The 27,447-nt window shown below is 49.1% G+C and overlaps 1 protein-coding gene across 2 annotated transcripts; it reads right to left on the bottom strand.

The window, feature by feature from the left end:
- Positions 1 to 42: 42 nt before the first annotated feature.
- On the bottom strand, positions 43 to 25,610 carry ADORA2B (adenosine A2b receptor). 2 transcript variants are annotated; one of them, XM_037013167.2, is made up of 2 exons: positions 25,153 to 25,610; positions 43 to 1,298 (listed from the first exon to the last, which is right to left on the bottom strand). In XM_037013167.2, exons 1-2 carry the CDS (start codon positions 25,458 to 25,460, stop codon positions 635 to 637), a joined length of 972 nt encoding a protein of 323 aa, XP_036869062.2. In that variant the 5' UTR covers positions 25,461 to 25,610; the 3' UTR covers positions 43 to 634. The 2 variants fall into 2 exon arrangements, with proteins under 2 accessions (XP_036869062.2, XP_017526867.3); XM_017671378.3 differs by having other exon boundaries at positions 25,126 to 25,607.
- Positions 25,611 to 27,447: the final 1,837 nt, after the last annotated feature.

Below are 27,447 nucleotides of genomic sequence, written 5' to 3'. Positions count from 1 at the left end.
TTGAACTTGGGAAAGAAGTAAAATTCACTACCTGGCTCTGGAAGGGGGGACATGGAATCTGGCAGAAAAGGGAGCCAATTTCCCTGGTTTCATCCTCTAGGGTAGTCAGCTATATATGGAAAAAAATTATCAAAATTGTTATCTGATGATATTCTACTTTAGAATTTAAGAGAGTACCATTTCCCTAAATGAGTAGAGCAGTTTGTAGCTTAAAGAATTATACTTTTAATTTTCCTGGGAACAAGTACATATATTTTTATTATGTTAACTTTTATTTTTCCATTGCCTTGAAGTTAAACATTTGTGTTATAATAGTTCACAGTGTTTCACAGTAAAATAGTTTGAATTATTCTCTACCATGAAAAACAAATGTTTAACAAAGCAAAATAGCCTATTAACAGTCCATTCAAGCCATCAGCATTGCCCAGACAGTATAGCTAGAGAGAACAAGAAATACATGTGTCAACCCTTGGAGCCTGCTGATAACATGTACATATTAGCTAGATGTGTGGTGATGTCCAGAAGAGGCAATCCTTACGCTTGTGATGCGTAGCTGTCTTTCACAATGACCATCAGCTGGTCAGGTCCTGTCCCTTTGTTAATTGTAAATTCATGCCTTTTCAAAGAGCATCAGTCATAGGCCCACATCGAGAGCAGGCTCTGCCCCCACCTGCCCATTCCCACTCTTGAGGACTTCTGTCTGGCAGAAAACATACCTAGAGATGATTTTATGAAAAGTGTAGCGGAAGTCTTGGTTCCTGTAGGCATAGACAATGGGATTGACAACCGAGTTGGCATGTGATAGGAGAATGGCTATGTTCATTGCCCACTTAGGCTTATCCTTAGCCCACGCTGGCTGAAATAGATTGAAACAGTTGATGGCATGTACTGGTAGCCAGCACAGAGCAAAAATCCCAACGATCGTAGCCAGGGACTTGGCTACGTGGATCTCCCGCTGGAGGGTGGTCCTCGAATGGTCCATCAGCTCCGTGCGCTGCAGCTGCCTACAGGCCACCATGAAGATCTTGAGGTAGATCACCAGCATTATGAGCAGTGGGGGCAGGACACACCCAAAGAAATTGAAGTACACCATGTAGCTCATGGGGACCACATTCTCAAAAAGACACCTGACAAGGCAGCAGCTTTCATTTGTGGCTCCATCCCAGGACTCTGTGCAGTTGGTGGCACTGTCCTTACTGTTCCACCCCAGGAATGGGGTCAGGCCAATGCCAAAGGCAAGGACCCAGAGCACAGCAATAACTCCTCTGGCTCGGGTCCCAGTGACCAAACTCTTGTACCTGTTCAAGAAATGTCATGTATTATTGTCAGTTTACAATGCTTGGCAAAGTCCAACAGCCTACCCTTGCTTTTGCACATGGCCTTTACCCCTAACAGCCTCTATAAAGTTCACCATCAAAGGGCACCAGGGCCTTTTACCTTCAACACTAAAGACACAGTGTTTTGCTTTGCTCCAACAGGTTCAGTAAGATTTTCATACTTGACTAACTTACCTCTGTTTACAAGTGGTCAATGAGAACGATGAAGAAGTCTCAGAGGGTGCTTTCTAATGACTCAGCTCCTGACCTGTGATCCAGGCCTTCTATAAGACACTGTCCAGGTGGCTGAGATACACCAGTGAACAGCACACACAAAGATCCTGCTTTTCAGGGATTTACACTGTGGTAGAGGGAGATGGTAATAATACACAGCAAACAAAAGTTAGTAAGTTATATGCTATGTTTGAAGGAGATATGTGTATTATGGAAAAGGAAAAGCAGAGGAAGGAAAACCAGGACTGGCAGGACCTAGTTTTAATGAGGTCAGTCAAGGGAAGCGTCATTGCTAAGGTGACACTTGAACAAAACCAGGAGGATGTGAGGATTGGAGCCCCCTGGAGGGACTACCTGGAAGCTCTGGGCAAGAATCCTGACCTACAAATAGACAAAGAGGATGGCCCTGGGCCATGGGAGGAATTGCCCCTGAACACTGTAAACTGCTGAGAGCTAGGCTTCTGGTCATGCCCCATCTCTGCTAGCATTCATTGACAAAAATCGGGAAATAACCAAAAAAAAAAAATTCTTTTGGTTATTTTTAAACCATTAAATCTTATTTAAAATGACTAAAATCATTTGTTTTTAGGCATTTTGCTATAAACTAGTCCATATATGCTTTATAGCAAAGCTCTAAGCTTGGCTGTTAATAATTGATTCATAATATGTATTCAATGCAATTGTTATATAAATGAAATAAAAAATTAGAAAATAATTTGATACACATTACCTTAAGATTTGTCTGGAAAGTGTCCAGTTTCCTCCCCCTGCAGGATAAGGCCTGTACTTCTCAGCAAGGCCCACTAAGCCCTCCAGGCCTCAACCCCACACATCCAGTGCCTCTATTCCTAACCAGCAACTCCCTCCCAGCCCATGCTGCTGTCAGTGCTGGACAAGATACCTGTCCCTGTTTCCGGGGTCCCCTCCTTTCCTGATCATCCCTCAGGCAGAGGTGGCCACTCTCACGCTGGTGCCACACGCACCTGTCATAGAGCTTGTTTATGTTGTATGTATTTTTCCCTCAATTAAAATGTCAGCCGCTTGAGCACTGGGACCTGTCCCTTCGTATTGGTATCCTCAGGACCTGCACAGTGCCTTGCTTACAGGCTCTATATGGCCATCACGAATACATTCCTTGTTTGTGATCTGATTTGTCTGGTAACATTCTACTTATTAAGAATACCTGATGCTGTGGCCCGAACAGGCAGGAGAACTGGCTTAGTTTGCTGAGGAAGTTAGTGATCCCTAATCTGAGGAAGTTAGTGATCCCTAATCTTTTCTGCTCCCTATAAGGGCAGCTCAGTTTTGAGGCCTTTACTACAGATGATCTGCTGGACTCAGTGGCTCACTGGATTTTTTCTGGCCAATAAATCCATCTATTTCCAAATCCTTTCTGCTTCCTTCCTCATCAGGAATGTAAAACCAGTCCTTAAAAAAACTGTTACTCCTGGTCATTATCTCAAGCAGCGATGTAAATAAAGCACTTGGTCCCTGCAGGATAACAGGCAGCCAGCCCCCTAAAAGCCAGACACTAAGAGTCACAAGACTTTAGATCTGTGGGCACCTACCCTCACTCCTCATTGTTCACAGGACTCATCTGTATTTAACTGAGTACAGCTGAATACAGGCCCGCTATGGGGGACGACTTATATTTGGGGGAAGCAAATCCTCTTGTCAGTAGTGGTCCAGGGTAGATACATGGGTGGCAAGTGGGACAAAAGGAAGTCTGCTGGGCTGGACAGATTTCACTTCTTGATAAAAGGAGACAGACCCAAGTGGAGAGCTCATCCCAACACCAACACCCATCGCTTTCTGGTTTTGATGCACTTATGGGAGGCTATGATGTCTAGAGCTGCAGCAGCCATCTTGTGACCATGAGGGACAAGCCTGAAGACAGAGCAAACGGCAAAGCAAAAGGAAGGAGGGCAACCACGTCCTTGATGATGTCTTTGAGCTACACCAGCTCGAGAACCATCATGGCTCCATTTTCATCTTTAACGTGCCACTGGTACTTGAAACTTTAAAGTAAAAAAAGTTCATCATCCATTTTATCATCTAAAATAAGTTCCTGATTTCCTCCTAATTAGCAGATAGTTTCCCATTCAAGCAGCCTTTGAACCAAGTTTCAGAGACATGCGCCTGCAGACCCGTCCCCCAGCTGCCAGAACACATCAGCAACACAGAGCCCCCACTGCCCAAGCACCTGCTCCAAGGGGCACTAAGCTGCATGGTTTACCCATCTCAAAACATGCCTGCTGACCTCAGAGCTGCCACCTCCAGTTTCCACGTGTGAAAACTGAGGCTCAGAGAGGTTAAATTACTGCTTCCCCTAAATCAGGACACAAACCCAATCTAATACAACTCTAATTTACCAAAAGCAGTCATCTTCCTGCTCAGGAACCCACAGCTCTTTCACAAATCCCAGCTCTGGGCCCAGCCACGGGCCCATTACAGGTGCAGCCAGCCACGTTCAGCTGCTTCACGTTCCTCCTAGACATGTCTCCCCTTCCCAAAGTGCCTGCCAGCTCTAGGGAGCCTCCCCTCTGAAGCCACGTGGGAACTGGAGACTTGGAGGAAGAGGCCTCTGCAACCCTCTTGGCAGGCAGTCCTTAAAAGGCAGCAAAGAGACTTTCTTTGTTCTGTAGGACGCAATCGACCCACAGGAGAAGGGTGGACCCCAAAGACAGAAGCACACTCAGCCTGGAGCTCCAACTCCATGATGGCAGAACCGTGTCCATGAGACCCAGGCAGGCCCCAGGCCCAGGATGGGAGACAGGAGTGCTACAGAAGGCAGCCAGGCGTCCCTGCACGGAGCAGCCTGCTGCGCGGGGATGACCCCTGGGTCTCAGACATCTCAGGAAGGCTCCGGAAACCTCCTGCTGTGTCTCCTCATCTCCTTCCTCCAGCTGGGCCTCTGTCCTTCCCCTGAATGGCTCTCTCCCTCCCTGGCCCCACATTTTGCTCCCTGTGCACCAGAGGCTCTCAGGACAGCCCCATGCATGCATGTGTGTGTGTCCCTAAAACATTCCTGAAAGGCAGGGGCCATGTCCTTTGCTACATTTACCCCTCTGCCAGTCACTCAGAGGGCACTGAGCACAGCAGTAAGGCCGAGGAAGCCGCACTTCTGCCCCAAGTATAGAGAAGTAAACAAAAGCCATTGGAAATGAATAAAGGAAACGGGCAGCTTTATTATCCCAAACAAGCAGGAGCAGTCCCAGGCCCCCACAGAGGGGAGTCCTGGGATAGCCCCGCTCTGGGAGTGGCTTTGCTCCGCTTCTGTGCACGGAGCAGCACCGTGACCCACCTGCTGTCCATCTCAGGGGCTCATTAGCTAAGGAGGCTGACAGAAAAACAGGCACATGGAGGGGCAGTGTGGACACTGAGGTTATGTAAGGGAAGAGGGGAGCGCCAAGGGCTGCCTGACAGGTGCTGGCCCATTTCTGGGGCCCTCAGCTCAGACCAGGTCTCCTTAGCCTCAGAAATCAGAATGCCCAGCTCTTAGGTAACACTACCCCAGGCAGTGACCCTGAGCCTGGCCAGTCCAGCAGGGGCTGGATAGTCTGAGCTCTGGCATCAGAAAAATGGGGCAAACAGTGGCTCCAGAACCCACCTCACGCTGCTGCTGGGGCTTCTAACATAGATAAAATGTGTACAAAGCACTTTACAAATGCAAACTGCTTAGTAAATGCACACAGACTTCTGTTGCTGCTTCTTAATACTGTTTATTACTTGTTTAGGGACTTTTTTCTTCATATTCTGTCTAGTTCAGAAGTTTCATTCCTCTGTAAAACAAACATTTCTACTATAAAGCAATATATACATTCTTAGAAAACCTCACATTCTCTAAAATTATACATGAATAATAATATGACTAATAGGAAAAGGGGGAAGGGCAGACCACACAAAACCTACACAACTGTATAACTAGAGGACTAACAAAGTAACGTGGACCACCCAGGCACGCAGTGCAATGGGGCTGGAAGCTGCCATGGTGAATATTAAAGATGCACTAAAAAGTCTGGCAGAAATCCCGGCTGAACTGTAATTAGAGCAAAGCTGCTGGGTGCCAAGAACAAAGCCTGTAAGAGGAGTTCTGAGCCTGGGGACTGCATCAGGTCAGGCTTGGTGGGCAGTGACAAGACCAACGGGCTGGGCCGTGGCTTTCTGCGGAAGGAACAGCCCAGACACGGGTTTTTTCTCTTTGGTCCTGGGAGCCCAGAGCTGCTCCAACTGTACAGCAGTCGAACTAAGGGCCTTTTCCTTCCTCTGGGGAAACTCCTGCTGCCCCACTATTCCGGCTCCTTTTGCTTGGCAACATCAGAGATGGAGCATGGCCGAGCTGGCGCTCTCTGCTCTCCCAGCATCCCTCCCCTGTGTATGCATGGCAGAAATTCCTGGGGGAGGGGATCGGATTGCACTGAAGCACTCCATTGTGCTCCTCCCGACCCCCACAGCACTCTCCAAAATTCTCCCACATAACTACTCATTTTCTGTCTCCCTCCATTTGAATAAGGTGCTCCTTAGTGGCTGTATTTGCTGTTGTATCCAACACACCTAACTCCAGGCCTGGCAACCAAATGCTGAACAGAAGCCTGATTTCACAAGAAGGGAACAAAACTCTGGCTTCTCGGTCACACATACATGTTTACTAGCCACTTGGCAGCTCTAAACAAAACAAGGCATGGGGTTTGTGAACATGTCTTGAGTTTCAGCTCATAGTTCCTAGGAGGCTGTCTCTATAAGAGGGAAATTTTTATGCTGAGTAGTTGCTTCTCATTTTCCAGATTTCTTGTGGAACCAAGCTAACAAGATTTTTTCAAAGTTGTCATGGACAGAAGAAGAAAGAGAAAATTTGAATAGCACTGTTAATGAAATAGAATATATAACCAAACACCTTCCCACAAAGACTCCTTAAGAGACAGATGACTTCACTAATGAATTCTATCAAACGTTTAAGGAACAAATAAAACCATTCTTACACTGTCTGGTTCTATTTATATGACCTTCAGGTCTGGGAGCAGGAAGGTTTCTTATTTAACACTTGTGGCGGGTGTACTGAGGTCGATTTGCCTGTGCCCACCGTCTGAGATGTCATAGCTCCAGCCTGCAGGGCAGCCTGGGGAAAGGACGGTGCCTGCCTGCCCCAGATAACAAGCTGTGGCCACCAGGGCTACCTTCAGCCAAGTCCCTCCAACGGGGCCAGGACCCTCAGCTACACTGGCTGCTGAGGGGTTCTCATCTACTCCAGGTTCAGACATGTCTGACCCCAGTGGTGGGCCTGGTGGGGCCCAAGCTGAGCCCACTGCCACATGCAAAGGTGGTTGGAGGAGATGCCCTTGTCTTTCACAGTCGCCAAGGACAATGAATGAGGGATGCAGGGAGCGGAGAGGACAGCTGTCAGCTCTCCCACCAGCTGGCCTGGCCAGAGGAGACAGTCCAGAGCAGGCAGGCGGTGGCTCAACCCGGTGAGACTGAGGCGAGGAGCTGGGACTGGGCCTCTGAGGGTTCACCTTTGAGGCTGTTTTTTGGTGAGTCTCGTATTTTGGTCTCACACACCTGGGGGGACCCGGACAGACTCCTTCACATGAAATAAGACCCCTGAGAAAAAGGCCACTGCCTGAAGCCAGACCAGGGAAGAAAAAGAAAACTTGTCCTGGCGCCCAAATGCACCCTCCCTGGCAGGGTTAAAACTCATGCTTCGGATGGAATATCGACGTCAGAAGCCTTGGCCTCTGCATCGGGCCGCACGTGTCAGTGTCCCGTTACTGGTGATCACTTGGTTAACACTGCGTCTGCCAAGTTCCTCCACTGTAACTACCTTTCCCTTTGTAATCAGTAGGAATCTTAAGGCAGATACTTTGTGACTTTAAATATCTTGCTCCTCATCAAACTTTCACCAATAGTTTTAGCACGTATTGATAATTCTTGCCTGGACTATTTATTACTTTGACAGCTGCCAATTGATTTGCTTAACTCAGCCATTCCTACTCATTAGTCAGATGGCATTCTACAACAAGCAAGAGATCCTCCAACTCATTAGAAAACAAAACAAAACTCCCAGCTTTGTTCACTGCAAGGGCCTAGAGGAAATGATCCTCTAGCAGCGAGGGGCACATGTACCCAAATCTTGGTTTCTAAATGCCATTCTCCACTGACAGGAAACAGGGCTCCTTGGAGAAGTGGCTGACTCCAAAGCTGGAAAATACAGTGTGAGCCTGGAAAACCTCTCTGTTCCAGAAAGTAAGGGAAATGCTCAAAAAATTGATGGAAACAGTCAAGAAGAAGTGGACTTGAGTGGGTCCTCCTTCTGCCCAAACCTGGGCATTAAAATGAGTAACAGGAATGGATTATAGCACACTGGGTGAAAATCAATCCCTTAAGTCCACAGTAATATTAGAAAAGTAATTTAAGGAAGAGCAGGGAAAAGGTAAACAAATCTCTTCTTTACAGAAGAATGCAAACTAATAAAGGTGGGAGGAATGAGGAAAACGGCAATAACTGATTCAGGCAAGAGGCGTCAGTGGGGAGCAACTCCCTTACAGTGGCAGACACAGACACACCCCCACCGGGACAGACTGCCACTGCGTGCATCCCTCACGACAGGCTGAAAGGAGCCAGCATGGAGGGAGTGTTCCCGCCAACAATGCTTAACCCGAGTCTAACCATAAGGGAACAGCTAAACCCAAGACAAGGGACATTCTGTAAAACAAATAACCTGGAATCTTAAAAAATGTTCATGTCCTGAAAGAGGAAAAAAAAACTGAGGAAATAATCCAGATTCAAAGAAACTAAAGGAGCAAATTAAATGCACACATGACCTTTTACTGGAATCTGAATTTTTAAAAAAGCTATAAAGAACATGACTGCGATAATGGGGGACATCTGTCTAGAGACTGAACTATATCAGTGTTACAATTCCTGAGTATAATTGCGTGCATGCATGTATGACACAGATGGAGAGCAAATGTAGCAAAATAGGAACAATTTGTGCATTAAGAATATATGGGAATTCACTGTAATAGTTTTGCAGCTCAGAGGTTGTGAAAAAAATTAACTACTTCAGGATGATTCATTCTTTCTGGACCACGGACCACATTAGTCACTTGGGTACAAATACATATGTGTGTATCTAATATACATATATATCTATGTATTATATTTTTTAATTTTTGTAACAGCAAATAAATAGCAAGTTACATAAATAGCAAATTTAGGTAATAGCAGGGGCTTTTTAAAAATTACACATGAACACAGTGTGTATGTGCACTCATGTATATACGTATACATACACACACCACACACACATGTACTGCATTTGTTTTATAATTTTTTAAAAATCCCTGTTATTAAACAACTAGGTTACTACTGATTTCTGAAAATGCCGAGTCAGGAGCTCTCATACCCCCAGTAACTCTGCTGACCTCTCCCTCCTGAAGTCGCTCCGCCGGCTCAGTGGTGACAGCCTGTTGTCCTGCCGCCTCTTCAGTTCTCCTGTCTCTCCTCTCAGTCTCTGCCCGGCTCTGATTCTTGCACCCTCTCTCTTGGGGACACCCTCTGTGGGCTTCCCATGTCTAGGCAGCACCCAGTCACCCCACCCAGTCACATGGGCATGCGTGTGCACAGGCACGCGTGTGCCAAGCCAGGACCTGGCCCACGTACTGGAGATAATGAGGGACCATGAGCCCCGCTTATGAGGGAGAGGAGAGGGCAACCTTAGACACCGGGACACCTTACAAGTAATTAAGTTGGGACCTTATCCCAAGGTGCTGGGCATACAGGCAAAGGCAGGAGGGGCGATCAGGTTGTCATTTTAGAAAGATGGCTGCTAGGTAAAGAACGGGCTGAAAGGGCAGCCTGAGAGCAGAGGCCAGAGAGGAGACCACAGCCTGGAAGAGGCCGAAGCAGAGATGAGACCAGAGGGAAGTGGTTGGAGGGGGCGCGTAAGAAGCGCAGAGACAGGTCTGTTCTGTGATGTCTTTCAGAAAGGCTTCATAGTTCTCTACAGCAAAAGGAAAAAAGCGGGCTTGGCAGCGGTGTTGAAAGCAGCCTGGGAAGATGAGGTATCAGGTACAAAGAGCCGCATTGGGAAGTCTGTGGTGGGGGGATGGGAGCAAAACAGGCCATAAGCCCAAGAAGGCGAGGCCGAGAGAAGCGGGAGGGGCTTGAATACGTTTAAATATTGAGAGAAAGTGCCTGCGGAGGGAGAGGCTGCCCAACAGGGAGCCAGGAGTCCTGACAGGCGCTGGGCTCCCCAGAGCAGGAGGGCTGGGTCCCGGGCCCGAGGGCAGGGCTGTACAGCCCCAAAGTGCCCCAGCTCCAAGCCCTCGTGTCTTGGGATGGCACCACCCAGTTACCCAGAAACCTGGGAGTCACCCTGGCCTCCTCCCTGTCCCTCACGCCCAACAGCCCTCTGGCCAGCAAGTCCCCAACCTGTCCCGTGGGCCCGTGTTCCAGCCAGAAGCACAGTGCTCAGTGCGGGGTGTCCGAACACCCGCAGCAGCACTCACGTGGGCCGACAGGCCCTGCGGGCCCCACTCCCAAGCCCCGCGGTCCTTACTCGGACCGCTGGCTCTCAGGGCTCTTTCCTGCTCCGGTCTCTTGGCCGTGCGGCGTTACCCGTGGCCCTTCTGCTCCAAACTCTGCCAGACCCCTTGGCTGGCCTCAGACATCAGCCTTCCCCGGGGCGGTTCGGATTCCACGTCTCGAATGTCTCTAGACTCTGCCTCCATCTCCGGGGCCTCGGCCCTGGTCATAATTGTTCCTCTCCAGCTGGACGGCAACACTGACGACCCAGCACGACCTCGGCCCCCCAGGCCACCTTCTCTGCTGTCTACTGCAGTGATGCTCATAATGCAAACCTGACCACATCAAACTCCTAATTAAAACCCCCCATTAGCCTTCCTGGTCCCACCTAATTATCACTTCTCAGAAAATCACACTAAAATGGCAGTAGAGAAGTACAAAAGGAAGTAAATTCGTAACCATCCTAAAAACAGAAGTGGAGAGTAACATCAGCAGGTCAGAGATGTCAATGAGTTTCTAGAGCCTGAAGGCAGACAGGATGGGGCTTAGAGCCCTGAGTCTGAAAGCGGGGCAGCCACAGGGAAAGGCGCCGGCCTAGCAGACAGCAGGGGCCGGAATGGGGTTTAGAAGAGGGACAGGAATCCAGGGAGACTGCCGGTGGCCGGCATTAGGGGCTGCCTCCCCCACCTGCCCGCCTGTCCCCGTCTCCCACAAGGCTGGGCGTTTTTCCCTCACTCCCACCCTCTCCCCAAGCTGAAGCCTGAGACCTCGTGAATGGAGGATGAGTTTTGATTATACACACCATGTGTCACGAGAAGGAATCTGAACCCTGTGAAAGCAAAAAGGCTTTCAAAATTGACTGAAAAACTTTTAGCCCTAATTCAAAAGTAAAAATATGAATGCTAAAATTTTTTTAAAATATAAGAACTAGGGGGAAGAGTCAAGGAACTATTCTAGAAGGGGATGAAAAACTAAAGTATTAGGAACTTTTGGGTAAGAGAACAGTTAAGAGACAGAGATAGGTCAATGGGGGCATGTGTCCATCTACCCATTAAGAATCCCAGAAGGAAAGGGCAGAGAGTATGGGGATGAGGAAAAAAATCAAGAAAATATTCTTTTGTAAAATCTCAGAGCTGAAGACAGACCTAAGTCTTCAGACTGGGAAGGTTCACCTAGGAGTACCATCCCCAGTGAAGGAGAAAAGCTGAAAGTCAGTGTTTAGACCCAACTTCCTGAAATTCCAGAACACCAAGCAAAAGGCTTACAGAGAGAAAACAGAAGCTGCCAGTAAGAATCACAAACACATCAGACCTCTTCGGCGACACTGCGTGTCTCTAACAACGCCTTTAAACTTCTGAACCGTATCCAGTCAAACCACCAATCCCACGTGGGAAATAAAAACACATTTGGCGTGGAAGAACCCAGAAAGTTTGTCTCCCAGTCCTGAAAAAGTTACCTAATGATCTACATACATACAAATATGGAATCCCAGAAGGAAGAGAATGTGGAGTGCAAGAAATGGTAGAAAGACTTCAAGAGGATGACGACAGGCAGGACGACACGAGGGTTGGGCAGCCCGCTCAGAGGGCATTTTAGGACCCCCAGCAGCGAGGGTGAAGGAGCTGGATCATCATAAGGACGCAGGAAGCCACGTTCTTCCTTTAACTTTCCTTGAATTTCCAGGTGGAAATTCATGATCCAACATGAAGCAGACTAAAACGTAGCATAATTTTGAGCAATGGCACTAACAACAGAATTCCTCTGACCTGGTCACTAGAACTGTCTCCCTGAGAGGCACAGGCTTAGTGACACAATTGTATTTTCTAGTCCAGTCATACCACTCTGCTCTGGAGTAAGAAATATACAAGTAAAACACTGTGAATGCTGTTTGTCGGTTTCCAGGTTCCAGAAACTCTCTACAAAGTTCAGGAAACTTTATTATAGTTTCCTGACAAAATGTAAATGGTATTAACCTTGACAATGTAAAAGTAATGGTATAATATACATGTGTTCAATACGTAATTTGTGTAAAAATAATGCAAGAAACAGTGGCTTGCTCTGATAGGCAAATTGGGAAACCACAGATAAGAGATGGGTGACTTTCCCAGTTTACCCTTTTATATGGTTTCAATTTATTCACAACAGCATGAATTACTAAATGATGTACAGTTGAGAGTAGCGGGCAGAGACGTGGAAGGGATGACAGTACTTCTTTTCCCAGTTTTCTTTGACAGTTAACAGACATTGCTCACAACTGATAGAATTAGAAATAGAGGCTGAAATATGATCCACAGAAAGATACCAAATTATAACAGAAATTGTAAGAAGCAGTGCTGGGAGGAGGGCTGGCGTGAGCTGCACTCCTCTCTTTCATGGTGGAGAGTTGACAGATTCTGTTTGGAGGTGGCAGCACAGACCGGGTGTCCCCAGAGGGTGCAGCGGCCCTGGGAAGAAATGAGGAAAGAGGCAGACAGGGAGGGCTGCGCCAGCAGAGGAGCGGGGGAGGGCCAAGGCAGGGGGAGAACTTCACTTCCCCTTTCATACACTTCTGTACATTTGAATGTTTACTCCTGTGCATACTGGTTGATTTCTAACTCAAAACACAACAATTAAAAAAAAAAAAAAAGACCTTCTTCATGGACTTACCAGTGGCTTGAAGACGAAATTCAAACTCCTTTGCAAGCCTGTCCTTGGTCTGCGTGCTCTCAGACCCACCCCACCTAGTACTGTGATGCCCAGGCTCTAGAGCCCTCCACCTCTGCTCCTGCATGCGTGCTCCACCTCAGCTCAAAATGCTCTATCTGTTTTTCTGGCATTTGACTGTCTATTTATTTATGTATTTTTGAAATTATTTTATCGACATATAGTTGCCTTATATTAGTTTCAGGTATATAACACAGTCACTTGACATCTATATACATTACAAAATGCTCACAATAAGTATAGTTACAATCTGTCACCCTACAAAGTTACCATACTATTATTGGCTATATTCCCTATGCTGTACTTTTCATCCAGTACTGTACTTTCCAGTACAACCTGGAAGTTTGTACCTTTTAATCCCCTTCACCTGTTTCACCTATCCTCCCGCCCCAGCCACTGCCAGTTTGTTTTCTGCATTGAGGAATCTGTTTATATGGGGTTTCGTTGTTTGCTCATTTGTTTTGTTGTTTAGATTCCACCTACAAGTGAAATCACATGGTAATTGTCTTCCTTTATCTGACTTACTTCACTCAGAATAATACCCTCTAGGTCCATCCACATTGTTCTAAATGGCAATATTTTGTTCCTTTTTTATGGCTGAGTAGTATTCCATGGTATTCTTTATCTGCTCATCTATTGATGGACATTTAAGTGGCTTCCATATCTTGGTTATTGTAAATAATGTGGCAACAAACATGGGGGTGCAGGTATCTTTTTGAATTAGTGTTTTTGTTTTCCTTGGGCAAATACCAATGAGTGGAGTTACTGGATCCTATGCTATTTCTATTTTTAATTTTTTGAGGAACCTCCATACTGTTTTCCATAGTGGCTGCACAAGTTTACTTTCCCACCAACAGCATATACAAGGGTTCCCTTCTCCACATCCTCACCAACACTTATTTCCTATCATTTTGATACTAGCCATTCTGACTGGTATGTGGTGATAGCTCATTGTGGTTTTGATTTGCATTTCCCTGATGATTAGTGACATGGGGCATCTTTTCACATGTCTGTTGGCCATCAGCATGTCTCCTTTGGAAAAATGTCCATTCAGTTCCTCAATTCATTTTTGAATTGGATCATGTTTTTTTGGTGTTGAGTTGTATGAGTTCTTTGCATGTTTTGGGTATTAGCACCTTACTGGATATATCATTTGCAAATATATTCTCTATTCCTTAGGTTGTCTTTTCATTTCATTTGATGGCTTCATTTGCTGCGCAGATGCTTTTTAGTTCAATGTAGACCCAATGTGCTTATTTTTGCTTTTGTTTCCCTTGCTTGGAGACACATATCCAGAAAAAAACTTCTAAGGCTCATGTCCAAGCGATGATTATGTTTTTAGTTGTATGGTTATATTTAGTTTTTTAATCCATTTTGAGCTTATTTTTGTGTATGGTATAAGAAAGTGGTCCAGTTTCGTTCTTTTGCATGTAGCTGCCCAGCTTTCTTAACACCATCATTTATTCTTGCTTCCTTTGTCATAGATTAGTTGACCATGTGTGTGGGTTTATTTCTGGGGTCTTTATTCTGTTCCATTGACATATGTGTCTGTTTTTGTGTCAGTACCACACTGTTTTCACTACTATAGCTGGTATATATACCATATATGGTGAATCACATTGATTTGCCGATATTGTACCATCTTTGCATCCCTGGAATAAATCCCACTTGGTTGTGATGAATTATCCTTTTGATGTATTTTTGAATTCAGTTTGCTAACATTTTGTTGAGGATTTTTGCACCTGTGTTCATTAGAGATATTGGTCTGTAGTCCTCTTTTTTGTAGTGTCTTTGTCTGGTTTTGGTATTAGAAAATACTGGCCTTGTAGAATGAATTTGGAAGCCTTTCTTCCTCTTCTATTTTTTGGAATAATTTGACAAGGATAGGTATTAGCTTGTCTTTAAATGTTTGGTAGAATTCACCCGTGACACCATCTGGTCCTGGATTTTTGTTTGTTAGGTGTTTTTTATTGCTAGTTCAATTTTGCTACTAGTAATTGGTCTGTTCAGATTTTCTGTTTCTTCCTGGGATGGTCTTGGAAGATTGCATGATTCTATGAATTTATCAATTTCTTCTAGGTTGTCCAATTTGTTAGCATAGAATTCTTCATAGAATTCTCTTATAATTTTTTAGTTTCTGTGGTGTCAACTGCAACTTCTCTTTCATTTCTGATTTTGTTTATTTATGTCCTTTCTCTTTTTTTCTTGATAAGTCTGGCTAAAGGTTTGTCCATTTTGTTCACCTTTTGGAAGAACTAGCTCTTGGTTTCACTGATTTTTTTCTATTGTTTTCTTAGTCTCTGTTTTATTTCTGCTCTCATCTTTATTAGGTCCTCCTTGTACTAATTTTGGGTGTTGTTTATTCTTCTTTTTCTAGTTCCTTTAGTTGTAGGTTAGATTGAGGTTTTTCTTGTTTCTTTTGAGGTAGAACTGTATCTCTATAATAACTTCCTTCTTAGAATTGCTTTTGCTGCATGCCAAAGATTTTGATGTCTCCAGGTATTTTTTAATTTCCTCTTTGATTTCTTTGTTGACCCACTGGCTGATTAGTAGCATTGTTTAGCCTCCATGCATTTGTTTTTTCCCAGTGTTTTTCTTATAATTGGTTTCTAGTTTTATACTGTTGTGGTCAGGAAAGATGTGTGATATGATTTCAGTCTTTTTTTAATTAATTGAGACTTGTTTTGTGGCCTAACATGTATCTATCCTGGAGAATATTCCAATGCATTTTTTAAAAATGTATAGTCTATTGTTTTTAGATGGAATGTTCTACATATATCTGTTAAGTCCATCTGTGTAATGTGTCATTCAAAGCCACTGGTTCCTTATTGGTTTGGTTTTCTATCCAGATGATCTATCCATTGATGTAAATGGGGTACTAAAGTCCCCTACTATTATTGTATTACTGTGAATTTCTCCCTTTATGTCTGTTAATATTTGTTTTATTTAGGTGCTCTTATGTCAGGTGCATATGACTGTTATATCCTCTTCATGGATTGATCCCTTTATCATTGTGTAATGCCCTTGTCTCGTATAGAGTCTTTGTTTTGGAGTCTATTTTGTCTGATATAAGTACTACTTCTCAAACTGTTTTTTCACTTCCATTTGCATGGAATCTTTTTTCATCCCTTCACTTTCAGTCTGTGTGTATCTTTAGATCTGAAGTAAGTCTCCTATAGGCAGCATATAGATAGATCTTGTTTTTCTTATCCATTCAGTCTCCCTATGTCTTTTGATTGGAGCATTTAGTCCATTTACATTTAAAGTAATTATTGATAGGCACATCTTTTTTTTTTTTTTTTTTTTTTGAGATTTTCTCCTGCCTTCCTTGTCTGGGACAATGGCAAGACCATCTACCTGGTCACCCTCATGATAGGTACATCTTTTTAAATTGTTTTCTGGTTGTATTTGTAGTTCTTCTGTTCTTCTTGTTCTCTTCTCTTGTGTTGATGACCTTCTTTAGTGTTAAACGGGCTCCTTTCTCTTTATTGTTGTGTATCTATTATAGGTTTTTGGTTTGTGGTTACTAAAAGGTTTATATATAGCACCCTACATACAGCAGTTTGTATTAGGTTGATGGTTGCTTTCGCTCTAAAAGCACTACTATTAAATATTCCCTCCCCTATGTTTTATATATCTGATGTCATATTTTGCATCTTTTTATTTTGTGTGTCCCTTGACTCATTCTTGTGTATGTAACCGATTTTACTACTTTTATCCTTTGTCCTTCTTAATAAATTGATTAATCTGCTACCGTTACTATATGTTTGCTTTTACCAGTGAAGTTTTTTCCTTTCGTACTTCCTTACTTCTAGTTATGGCCTTTTATTTTCTGCTTAAATAAGTCCCTGTAACATTTCTTTTAAGGCCTGTTCAGTGGTGATGAACTTCTTTAACTTTTGTTTGTCTGGGAAACTATATTACCCCCAATTATGAACAATAAGCTTACTGGGTAGAATATTCTTGCTTATAGTTTTCCTTTCAGCACTTTGAATACATCATGTCAGTACTTCCTTCTGGTCTGTTATGTTTCTGCTGAAAAATCAGCTGATAGCCTTATGGGGTTTCCCTTGTATATGTTTGCTTTTTTCTTGCTGCTTTTAAGAATTTCTCTAACCTTTAATTTTTGCCAATTTAATTATTATGTGTCCTGGTTTGGACCTCCTTGGGTTCATCTTGTCTGAAGCTCTGATTCCTTGACCTGATGTCTGTTCCCTTACCCAGGCTAGGGAAGTGTCCAGGTATTATTTCTTCAAACAAGTTTTCTGACCCTTTCTCTCCCTCTTACATACTGCAAACCCCTATACTGTGAATGTGATTATGCTTGAAGCTGCTGCAGACATCCCTTAGTCTATCCTCATTTCCTTTTTCTTTTTGCTGTTCAGCTTGATTGCTTCCCACTATCCTGTCTTCCAGATTGCTGATCTGTTCTTCTGCATCCTATCATCTGCTGCTGATTCTCCCTAGTGTATTTTTCATTCCTGTTATTGTATTCCTCAGCTCTGACTCAATAATGTATTTTCTCTCTTTTTGTTGAAGTTCTCACTGAGCTCATTCACTCCTCTCTCCAGTCCGATGAGTATTTTTATGACCATTACTTTGAACTCTTCATCAGGTAGATGGCTTATATCTGTTTTGTTTATCTTTTTCTGGTGTTTTATCTTGTTCTTTCATTTGGAACATATTCCTCTGCTTTCTCATTTTGTCTGACTCTCTGCGCTTGTTTTTATGTATTAGGTAGGCCACTATGTCCCCTGATCTTGAAAGTGGCCTTCTGTAGTAGGTGTCCTGTGGTGCCCAGCAGTGCAATACCCCATGGTCACCAGAACCAGGTGCTCCAGGGTGTCCCCTGTGTGGGCTGCATGAACTCTCTTCTTAGGCTGGGCCACAACTGCTGCAGTGTGCTGCTGGGTGGGGCTTGTTCTTGCACGGCTGCCAGAGAGGCCCTGCTGTGCCTTGTGCAGGCATGCTGGTGTGTGGGGTTAGCTCCACTCCTCCCCAGGGCATGAGCTGCTCTCGAGGGGCACTGGGCACTGGGGTTGGCTGCGCAGTGTAGCAAGGCAGCCACCACTCTGAGGGGGACAGCAGGCCCCACTGGGTATGGCAGGGTGGAAGTATTTTTGGAGGGGTGCCCGCTGGAGTGGGGCGAGTCTGCAGAGGAGAACTGGGGTGAGACAGGCAATGCCAGCACAATAGATGGAGAGCGTCAGACTGGCTCCAGCAGGTGACCAGCCAACTAGGCCAAAGGAGAGCTCCCACCAGGACCTCCTCCCCCAGCTAAGCTCCTGCAGGTCCCTGCCCTCTGCCCTTCTAGCATACATCTCAAAGTTAGCCAGTAAATCTCCTGCATGTATAACCCAGGCACTTTCCAAACTGCTGCCTCTGTGCTAGATCTCAGACCAACCGGCGCAGCCCCCCGACCCTCCAAGAGCAGAGCCTCAGCCTCCACGGCCCGCTGGCTCTCCCAGAGGTAAGCCCTATTGGCTTTCAAAGCCAGCGTTAGGGGGCTCGTCTTCCCAGTGCAGGTGCCCGGGGCTGGGTGCCTGGTGTGGGGCCCCTGCACCTCCTCACCTCCCTCCCTCCTAATAGTGGCGTTCTGGAAGGGTGGGAGCTTAGACCCCACCTGCATCTCTGCCCCTTTTACCCTGCTCGACGTGGCCTTCTCTTTACATCATCAGCTGTGGAAGACCCGTTCTGCCTGCCGTCAGGTCATTTTCAGAGTGAGGTGCTGCCTCAGTGTGTATGTGGGAGGTGATTGCAGAAACCTCCTGTTCTACCATCTTCCTAGAATTGATTTTTTTCAGAATCCTCTTTCTTCCCATTCATGCCCTACACAAAAGTCTGGCATGAGTCCTATGGAGAAAAAGCACACTCCTCCCTTAGCCCAGACTGAGTCAGAGGCCATCCTCAAGCCCATGACAGTTCTCAACTTTAATTCTTTCAATTTGCTATTTGCTATTAAGTTTCTCCTGCCAAAGGCAGTGTCTCCAGCCTCTTAGCCTCAGAGATAAAGAGCACAACCTATTAATGCCCTTAGGGAAAATAACCATGTCTGAAGCCCAATTTCTGAAGAATCAAGCATTGGGAAAGGCTGGCCTCAGTTCCCACATCTGAGGAAAAAGGATGAAGGAAGAGGTCTTATCTTCCACAGGTCCTTGCAGCTGTTAGCCAAAGCCTATGACATTCACGCACGCCGGCCAAGGGGGAGCTTTCCCCTTCCTCCCTCGGCCATATCACTATTTAGCTATAGTCCTCCTTCTCCCATGTAGTGTTCAAAGCGTCCCAGTGACAGTGTGCTGGTGCCCTCATTCACCCACCACTAGAAGAGACCACTCGTCAGGCGGGTCCTTCTGGATAACCCAGAGCTTAGAGGCTTTCCCCCCAGCTGTTCACATGCCAGCTGAGGGCTCCTGGGAAGATGCGCCGACCCAGTCCTGGCTTCTGGGTGACCTGGGCTGATCATAACCTCCTGAGCCTTGGCTTCCTCATCCATGAGGTGGGGAAGGTAACAGCATCTGCCCCCATAAGGTGTCATAAAGATGAAATGAGATCAGCCTGGCACACAGGAAGCCGTCAAAAGAGTGGCTGCTGTTCAGAAGACTAGAATGGCTAATGTCCAGCGTATCTGAGGATGCCGCTCCCCCTATATGTCCCTGCAGCATATACCCAAGCTGCAGCCACAGGTGACCGACCAAAAGCGAAACACAGAGACTGGGTCCCAGAGTAACTGGGTCTGCCAGTGCTTGGCGGAGAGGCCCCCCGAGCCAGCGACCCCATGCACACAGTTACAGAGAAAGGCGTGCAGATTATCTGTCATGTGAAAAGGTTAATTTTGCCCCTTTCCACATGCTTATTCTCCAGATGATCAAAGCCACCTGTCTTTTCAGGATTCTGTGGAAATGCTGCTGAGACAGGAAGCCAATGCTGCTCTAGGGCAGGCTCGCCACCCCTCTGGGCACACAGAGCGGTGCAGGCTGAGCCTGGTCTGCAAAGGAGCTCCTGGTCACGTGGAGCTCCCCCAGCCTCTGGGGCAGCTCCAGGCCACATTCCGGGCATGCCTGAGGTGGCCAGGCAGACCCTCCCTCTCCCACCCTCCAGGGGGAACCCTGTGCTCTTGTCCACACCTTGACTGCTCACAGGCTCTGCTCCTTCTCCCCCCTGCCTGGCAGCTCCCAGGTGCTCCTAGGTGACCGTCCAGCTGGTTGGACTCTGCTGGGGGCGGGACCTCTAGGCACCTACCCTCCAGATTGGATTACCCTGGTTCTGCGAAGTCCTTGAGAGCCTTACTGGGCAGACCAGACCAGACCTTGGCCTCGGCCTGGATGTGTGTGTGCCCAGCCAGGAGCTCACCTGCCCGGGAAGGAGCCCCCAGCCAGGCTGAAGGCTCCCACCGACCCCTGTGGACATGGGCTCAGATGCGGCCACTGCGCAGCCACTGCTCCAGGCCAGGGGTGGAGCTGAGGGGAGCGCATGCCAACAGTGGAGGGTGAACAACTGCAGAGCAGCACCCAAGCCCCTTCCTGAGTCCTGGGTGACCTTTCCTCACTCCTGAGAGCCACGTTCCCTCATGTAGGTATAGAAGGGCCCCAGGACTGCACAAGAGAGCCGCAGCCTGGACCTGAGGGCCAGGCAGCCACTGCACCGCAGCCAATCCTCGACCTCAGCACCTGCGGGTCTCTGAGCGCCTCTCCACCCCCTCCTTGCTAACGCCTGAGAGATCCTTTCAGAAGATGGCTCCCCCTCTCTTCTTCACAAGAATTTATGAGCCATCTTGTTTCCTACATCATTTCACCAGACAGCTCTGCCTGTCACTGGGATCTGTCACCTGGGGCTCCCTCCCCAGGTCTTTTTTGGCTAGCCCCTGTCACTGCCTGGCTTCCCCTGGCGCATGACACACCCTAACACACCCGTTTCACCCAGTCACTCATCTACTTACCCTAAATTTACCCATCCCTACCCCACAGCAAGCATCAGGTGGAGGACCCGGTCCGAAATACACACCAAGTCCCTCCCTCAGAGTTCACGCTGGGCGGGAGGGGCTATGACCACGTAAAGACACAGGTTAATGACAGAGCCGGTGATAAACAACTGCACTGGCTGAGAAGCCTCTTCAGATGGGGAGATGGGAGGAAAAACAGGGCAGAGAGGGTGGGGAAAGACCTTGGGTGCGAGGTCAGAGGGTGCGGACAGGGTGGTCAGAAGCCAGGTCACACAGGGCCTGAAGCCGGGGAGGGTGCTCGGATCTTACTGCAGGCTCCATTGCCCAACTTCAAGCGGGGGAACTTCGATCTGGTTGATGTTTCAAATCGATGTCTCTCCTAGCCGTGTAAGAGAATGGTTATGGGGAGCTTGGAGGAGGAGGTGGGGACTGCGTGGTGGCCCACCAGGAGCTAGTCAGGAATGGCAGAGAGGACATGTACAATTAAGTTCAAGAAGGGAACATTAAGATTCTACCAAAAGGGGGCCCTTGCAGGGTGACCTGACAGGAGCCCCTCGGTGGCACTGCAGTGATGATGGAACTGGAGGCAGTGACATGGTTGACTTCCTGGAGTTCACCATGGAGGCAAACAGAGGAATGGACGCGTGCAGGAGGACGGACACAGCCTATGTATACGTTAGTGGCTGCTTCCTGGAACCACTGTAACAAAGTGCCACAGTGTGGAGGTTTAGAATATTTATTCTCTCTCAGTCCAGACGCCAGAAGCTTGGTTCTAGTTGTTGACAGGACCACACTCCCTCAGAGGCTGGGGGGAATCCATTCCACGCTCCCTCAGAGGCTGGGGGGAATTCCACGATCCCTCCAGAGGCTCTGGGGAGAATCCACTCCATGCTCCCTCAGAGGTTTGGGGGATTCTACTCCATGCTCCCTCAGAGGCTGGGGGGAATCCATTCTAGGATCCCTCCAAAGGTTGTGGGGAATCCATTCCACGCTTCCTCAGAGGCTCTGGGGGGAATCCATTCCACACTCCCTCAGAGGCTGGGGGGAATCCCACGATCCCTCCAGAGGCTCTGGGGGGAATCCACTCCATGCTCCCTCAGAGGCTCTCGGGGGAATCCATTCCACGCTCCCTCAGAGGCTGGGGGGAATTCCACGATCCCTCCAGAGGCTCTGGGGGGAATTCACTCCATGCTCCCTCAGAGGCTCTCGGGGGAATCCATTCCACGCTCCCTCAGAGGCTGTGGGGAATTCCACGATCCCTCCAGAGGCTCTGGGGGGAATCCACTCCATGCTCCCTCAGAGGCTCTCGGGGGAATCCATTCCACGCTCCCTCAGAGGCTGGGGGGAATTCCACGATCCTTCCAGAGGCTCTGGGGAGAATCCACTCCACGCTCCCTCAGAAGTTTGAGGGATTCCACTCCATGCTCCCTCAGAGGCTGGGGGAATCCATTCTAGGATCCCTCCAAAGATTGTGGGGAATCCACTCCACGCTCCCTCCAGCCTCTGGTGTCTACCCTAGCATCCCCTTGGCTGGGACCACATCACTCCCGGCTTTGCCTCCACCTTCTCAGGGCCTCCTCCTTTCTCTCTGCAGGTGTTTTTTAAGGATGTAACTGCATTTAGGGGCCACCAGATAACCTAGGCTAAGCTCTTCCTCTCAAGATCCATCTAAGGTAATATTCTTTCTTTTCACATGTGAGGTAATATTCACAAGTATTCTGGGGGTAGGAAAGGTGCAGAAACACCTCCTTTCCCAGTCCTGCCAGTTGGCATTTTTGCACCTAGTATCACCTCGGGGCTCCTCTTTCCTCCTGCCCTGTAACTATCCACTTTGGTGTATGCCTTGATAACTGGGTGGCAGGTAGGAGCTGTGGCCTCTGCGGCCCAGCTGACCACAGGGCCTCACACTCAGTGCTTTGGGGCATAAATGCCCTCCAAGCTACTGTGCCAGTGAGCTGGGTGGAGCCAAGGGCGAGTCCATGGACTTGCTGGCTCCCTGCTTGCAGATACTGACACTGGGATCTCACACACACCCCAACCAGTAGGGCCTGGCAGGGCCCTGTAACCTACGTCTAGCTGCTCACAGGGGGCCATACTCCCCAGAAGCAGGAAGTGCTGAGACAGCTGAAGGCAGAAGGTCTGCCCTGGGTACCAGCCCCCAAGAGGGCTCAGCAGCCATGAGAACCGGGTCATCTCTGCAGCACCCGAGGGTGGGAGTTGGTGCTAGGGAAAGGTCAGATGCTGCTGGGACTGCTTGCACACCCCTCTTCCGGACTACTGAACTCCTGTAGGCAGGTAGGAGGGCAGAGATGGGACAAGCTTCCTAGTGACTCTCCACTGAGCATGCATTCCCTCCCTACCCCCAACTTCTACCCTTCTGCCCTTAGCAAATGCAAAGGAGAAGTTAGGGGCCTGTGATTCACATTTCTTTCCCTTTAACACACCCACACCCACTTTTTTCAAGACCCAGCCCAACACAAATCAGGACAAGAACTAGATTTAAACTTCTATGGAACTTCCTGCTCCACGAGGCACAGGGGATTGGTTCTTCAAGCAACTCCTGTTAAGCTAGGGTCTGTTTGGACCTCTGCCAGGGGAAAGCCCAGTGGGTTTCCATTAGATGGGAACTCAGGCTGGGGGCCTGTGGCTGCCTGCTGGATGCAAACAGTCCAAAAGGCCATCAGTGAGCAACACGAGAACCAAGAGGCAGGAAAGGGACCACTAAGTGAGAAGAAAGAGGAGGGCACCCTGTCACCACAGCCTGGGGAATCCCTGGGCTCTGTCACACCTCAGGGGATGCATGGGGCCTCCTGATCAGATGTGAAAGGCAGAAGCATGTGGAAAGGCCCAGACACACAGATCAGTCTCACTGTCCCGGCAAGCAGGAGGCCCCTGTTCCCATTGGGACCCAGGGCACAGCCCACATAGACCAGGCTCAACATGTCTGCCTGCTAAAAAGGCTTCTGAGCACATTCTCCCAGTCAATTCCCTCAAATACATTCCCTTACAACCACCAATTTACTGCAGGCAGGATCACTTCCAGAAATGGCAGTTTGCTTTCTGCCGATAACCCAGATACTGATGCCACACACAGCCCCACAAGCCAGCCCCATGGCACAGTGGAAATACCGCACCAGTTCAGAGTTCAGGGCCTGGCTCCAACACTCATTCCAGATACACCATCCTGGGCAAGACTCCAATCTCTCCGAGTCACCATCCCCTCACCTACAAGATGCAGGTAAGAGCACCTACTCTCTGGAGCTGCAGCAAGGATGGAGTGACATAAGTTTAATATAAACTGCCTTGCAGGGCTGGCACATAGTTGGAACTCAATAAATTCCTTCCCTTCTCAACTACTTCTGCGACTGTTTCCCTCTCTCAGCTCCAAACCCAAAGAGATCCCAAGCTGCTTAAGTCAGAAATGCGGAAGGGGCCCAGGCAGGGAAGAGAGTAAATACTCCCAGCAAAGCGGGAAAACCCCTGACACTCCCAAGCTCTCAGCTTTGAATTACGCTGTGAGCTCCATCTGGGGCCCCACCCCCACTGCTGGCTCCATCCCCGGAATCCTCCATCTCCCCAGTGTGGGAGGAAGCCAGGACCCCGGAGTTTTCCAGTTTTCTGAAATTCTGGTGGCACTTTCCCACCTGCTGGGATAGGGCCTAAGGGGATAAACAAAGGTACACAACCTCGTGAGGCTCCACGGCTGCTCCTCCTGGCGACAGGCAAGCAAGAGTTAACTCTTGAAAAGTACAAGGAGGTGATCTGAGTCCCCAGTTAAGCATGCAGGGGCAAAGGTTCTTAACGTTGCCCAAAGTTAACTGGCACCCACCCCAATCCCCGGTGGCATGGAGCTCATTTTGCTGCAGGTGAGTTCTGAAATCGAGTCGGGAGTTGTGTCCACGAAGTCCCAGAGTCCAAGGCTGCCCTGGAACCTCCCCAGCCTCCCGGACCCTTCGCCCCCGCAACCCCCGAGTATCGTCTGGCCACCGCTCCAGGTCGCCCGCGGGTGAGGGGTGGGAGGAAACAGTTGCCCTTTTTCCCCGCGGAGGAGGACATGCGGTCACCACACCTCCTGCCCCCAGGCCTCCACCCGCCGGCTCGGGTAGCGCTTTCCCCGGAATTTCCACGGCAGGCCGGGCGTCCCGTGCCCGCAGCCCCTGGAGCCGTCCCAATGCAGATCCCCTTAAAGATACGTGCCCCTTCGGGGAAGCAGAGGCCTCCACGGTCCGGCCCCGGGACACCGAGGTGGGATGCCTGGGCGCACGTGTCTCGGAAGGACAGCGCCCTCTGGCCTGGGAACCAGAGCGCAGAGCGCCTCTCGGGTCCCCCAGGGCAGAACCTGGGCCTGGAGGGGGCGATCTTCCGCAGGGCTTCGACCCGCTCCAGGGTCGGGGGCGCCGCGCGCCTCACCTGAGCGGGATGAGGATGGCTAGGTACCTGTCGACAGCCACGGCCAAGAGGCTGAAGATGGAGCTCTGGGTGAGCACAAGCACGAAGCAGGCGAGGAAGAGGCAGCTGTGGAAGTCAGTGCAGAAGCCCAGGCTGATGGTGATGGCAAAGGGGATGGCGAACAGCCCCACGGCCACGTCGGCCGCCGCCAGAGACACCAGGAAGTAGTTGGTGGGCGTCTGCAGCGCGCTCGACATGCCCACCGCGGCGCACACCAGCACGTTGCCCGCCACCGACAGCGCGGCGAGGGCCAGCTCCAGCGCCACGTACAGCGCGTCCTGCGCCCCCAGCGGCATGGCCGAACCGGGTCGATCCTGGGCGCTGCCGACCCGGGGCGCGCTGGGCGCGGGGCGGCCGCGTGGGCCCCGCAGGGCACGTCTAGAGCGCCCGCACCGCGCGTCAGCCCGAGGCGTCTGATCTGCCGCGCTCGCGCGCCCCGGGCCCGGGCTTGGGGGGCGGGACCGCGGGGAGGCGGCAACGCCCATTGGCAGGCGCGCCCGCCGGTCTCGGACCCGGCGCAGCACCGCCCCTCCCCGAGCCCGGTCCGCCCGCGCGGGGGCCCTGAGGCTTCGGCTGCGCCCTGCCCGGCGTGGCTGTCCGACTCGCGGGCGTTCAGTGGTGACCAAGTTTGACGAAGTCAAGTCCCCCAACTTTCCCTAATGCCCCAACTCGGCGGGTCCGGAGCGAGAGCATTATCTTCCAACAAGCGCGGCGCGCGGGGAGCGGGGCTGCCCGGGGATTGGGCCCGGACTCGGCCTGGGGCGCCCGCCAGCCCCCGCGAGCCCTCCGCGAGAGGTCCCCCAGCCACCCCACCACCTAGCGGGACGGGTTGGACTCGAGGCCTTTGGGGGCTCCCCACGCGCACCCCACTGAGCAGGCGGGGCTCGCCTTGCAGACAGGGAACCGTGCCACAGGTTGGGGACGGAGGGCCCTGAACTCAGAGGCTGCCTCGGCCCCACGTTCCCGCCTGACCTGTCCCCAGGCGCGACACCCACGGCAAGGATCGCCCTGGGTCGCTGCGGCTCTGCCTTCTCCCACCCTGTGTCACACTCTATGCCCTTCATTTCCTTGTCAGGACCCCTAACATGCCAGTGTCCCCCAGGCCCTCTATCTTCACACCCACCCTGGATACACTCAGGATCCCAAAGCCTCACGTGTGGCCCTACCACTCTTGAGTCCCCAGCCCTAAGCGCCTCAAGGGTGCCAGACCTAAGCACCCCAAAATCAAGCTCATCTTCAACTCAACTCCAAACCTATGCCCTCTCCTCCTCCCAGACTCAGTTACTGACCTTACACTACCCTCCAGGAAGTGTGCTGACACCCTCCTCCTTCCTCACGCACCTCCAAATGCGTCTGGTGCTGCCACATCTGCGTCCAGAGCTTTGCTGCGCTCCCCTCAAAGCTAGGCCCCAGAGTCTGCTCCCGCCAGCCCGCCCTCATTGCTGTCCTGGGTCCCTGGTCAAACTTCTGTGGTCCTCACCAACACCATCATTCTAGAACACACCTGGCCCCACTCAGCCTTTTGCTGGCACTCACCCAACAAGGTAGTTAAAATTATCAGGCAACAGGAAAAGATGTTTGTAAAATGATGTTAGTGTTAAGCACACAATAAAACATGGAGGTGACTGCTAAAGAGTATTGGATTTCTTTTGGGGTGATGAAAATATTCTAAATGTGCCAATGGTTGCACAACTGTGAATACACTAAAAAATTCAATGGACTGTGTAAAGGAGTGCAGAGAGCATTAAGAGTCAGGAAAAAGAACTAATAAAACTTAGCTAAACCTTAACAGCAGACCATTCCGGAATAGTAAGAGATTCAATGTCTAAACTTAGAGAGAGACCAGATCAAAGGAAGAGAGAGCGAGAGGCCAGCCAAGGGCTATTTGAATCCTAGTTTACTAAATCCCCATGGTTTACAACCCTGATATCCACCCTGGCAGGGCCCTTGCTTATTTTTATACTGCTTCTCACTTTAGGTCCCTGTATCTTAAACCGGCTAATAGCCTTTGTTAGGGAAAGAGTGAGTGCTGTTCAGGTGCTAATGCTGAGACCGCAGTATCATTCACTCACACAGCAGGAAGAAACAAACATTCCATGATTGGAATGGTCAAAGGAAAGTGGGGAAATGTAGAATCTAAGCATTAGTAAGATTAGTAAATTAGCATAAGCATAGCCATCTTAGAAACCTAGAAACTATTTTCTGAGAGTGTGACTCAGAGGAAAAAAAAAACAAAAAACAAAAAAAACAAACCCTGGGCCTGGGTAAGGCCTTGAAAAACAA

Source organism: Manis javanica, chromosome 4 (assembly GCF_040802235.1).
Source record: "Manis javanica isolate MJ-LG chromosome 4, MJ_LKY, whole genome shotgun sequence".
Classification (NCBI taxonomy): Eukaryota; Metazoa; Chordata; class Mammalia; order Pholidota; family Manidae; genus Manis; species Manis javanica.
This window is presented reverse-complemented; position numbering and strand designations above follow the sequence as displayed.

What these genes read in the sequence shown, in the direction of transcription:
- ADORA2B (XM_017671378.3), bottom strand. Translation starts at nt 25,460, where the DNA reads ATGCCGCTGGGGGCGCAGGACGCGCTGTACGTGGCGCTGGAGCTGGCC. An exon ending in GCCATCCTCATCCCGCTCAG is followed by an intron (nt 1,299 to 25,125) that starts GTGAGGCGCGCG and finishes TTTCTTGAACAG; the next exon opens with GTACAAGAGTTTGGTCACTG.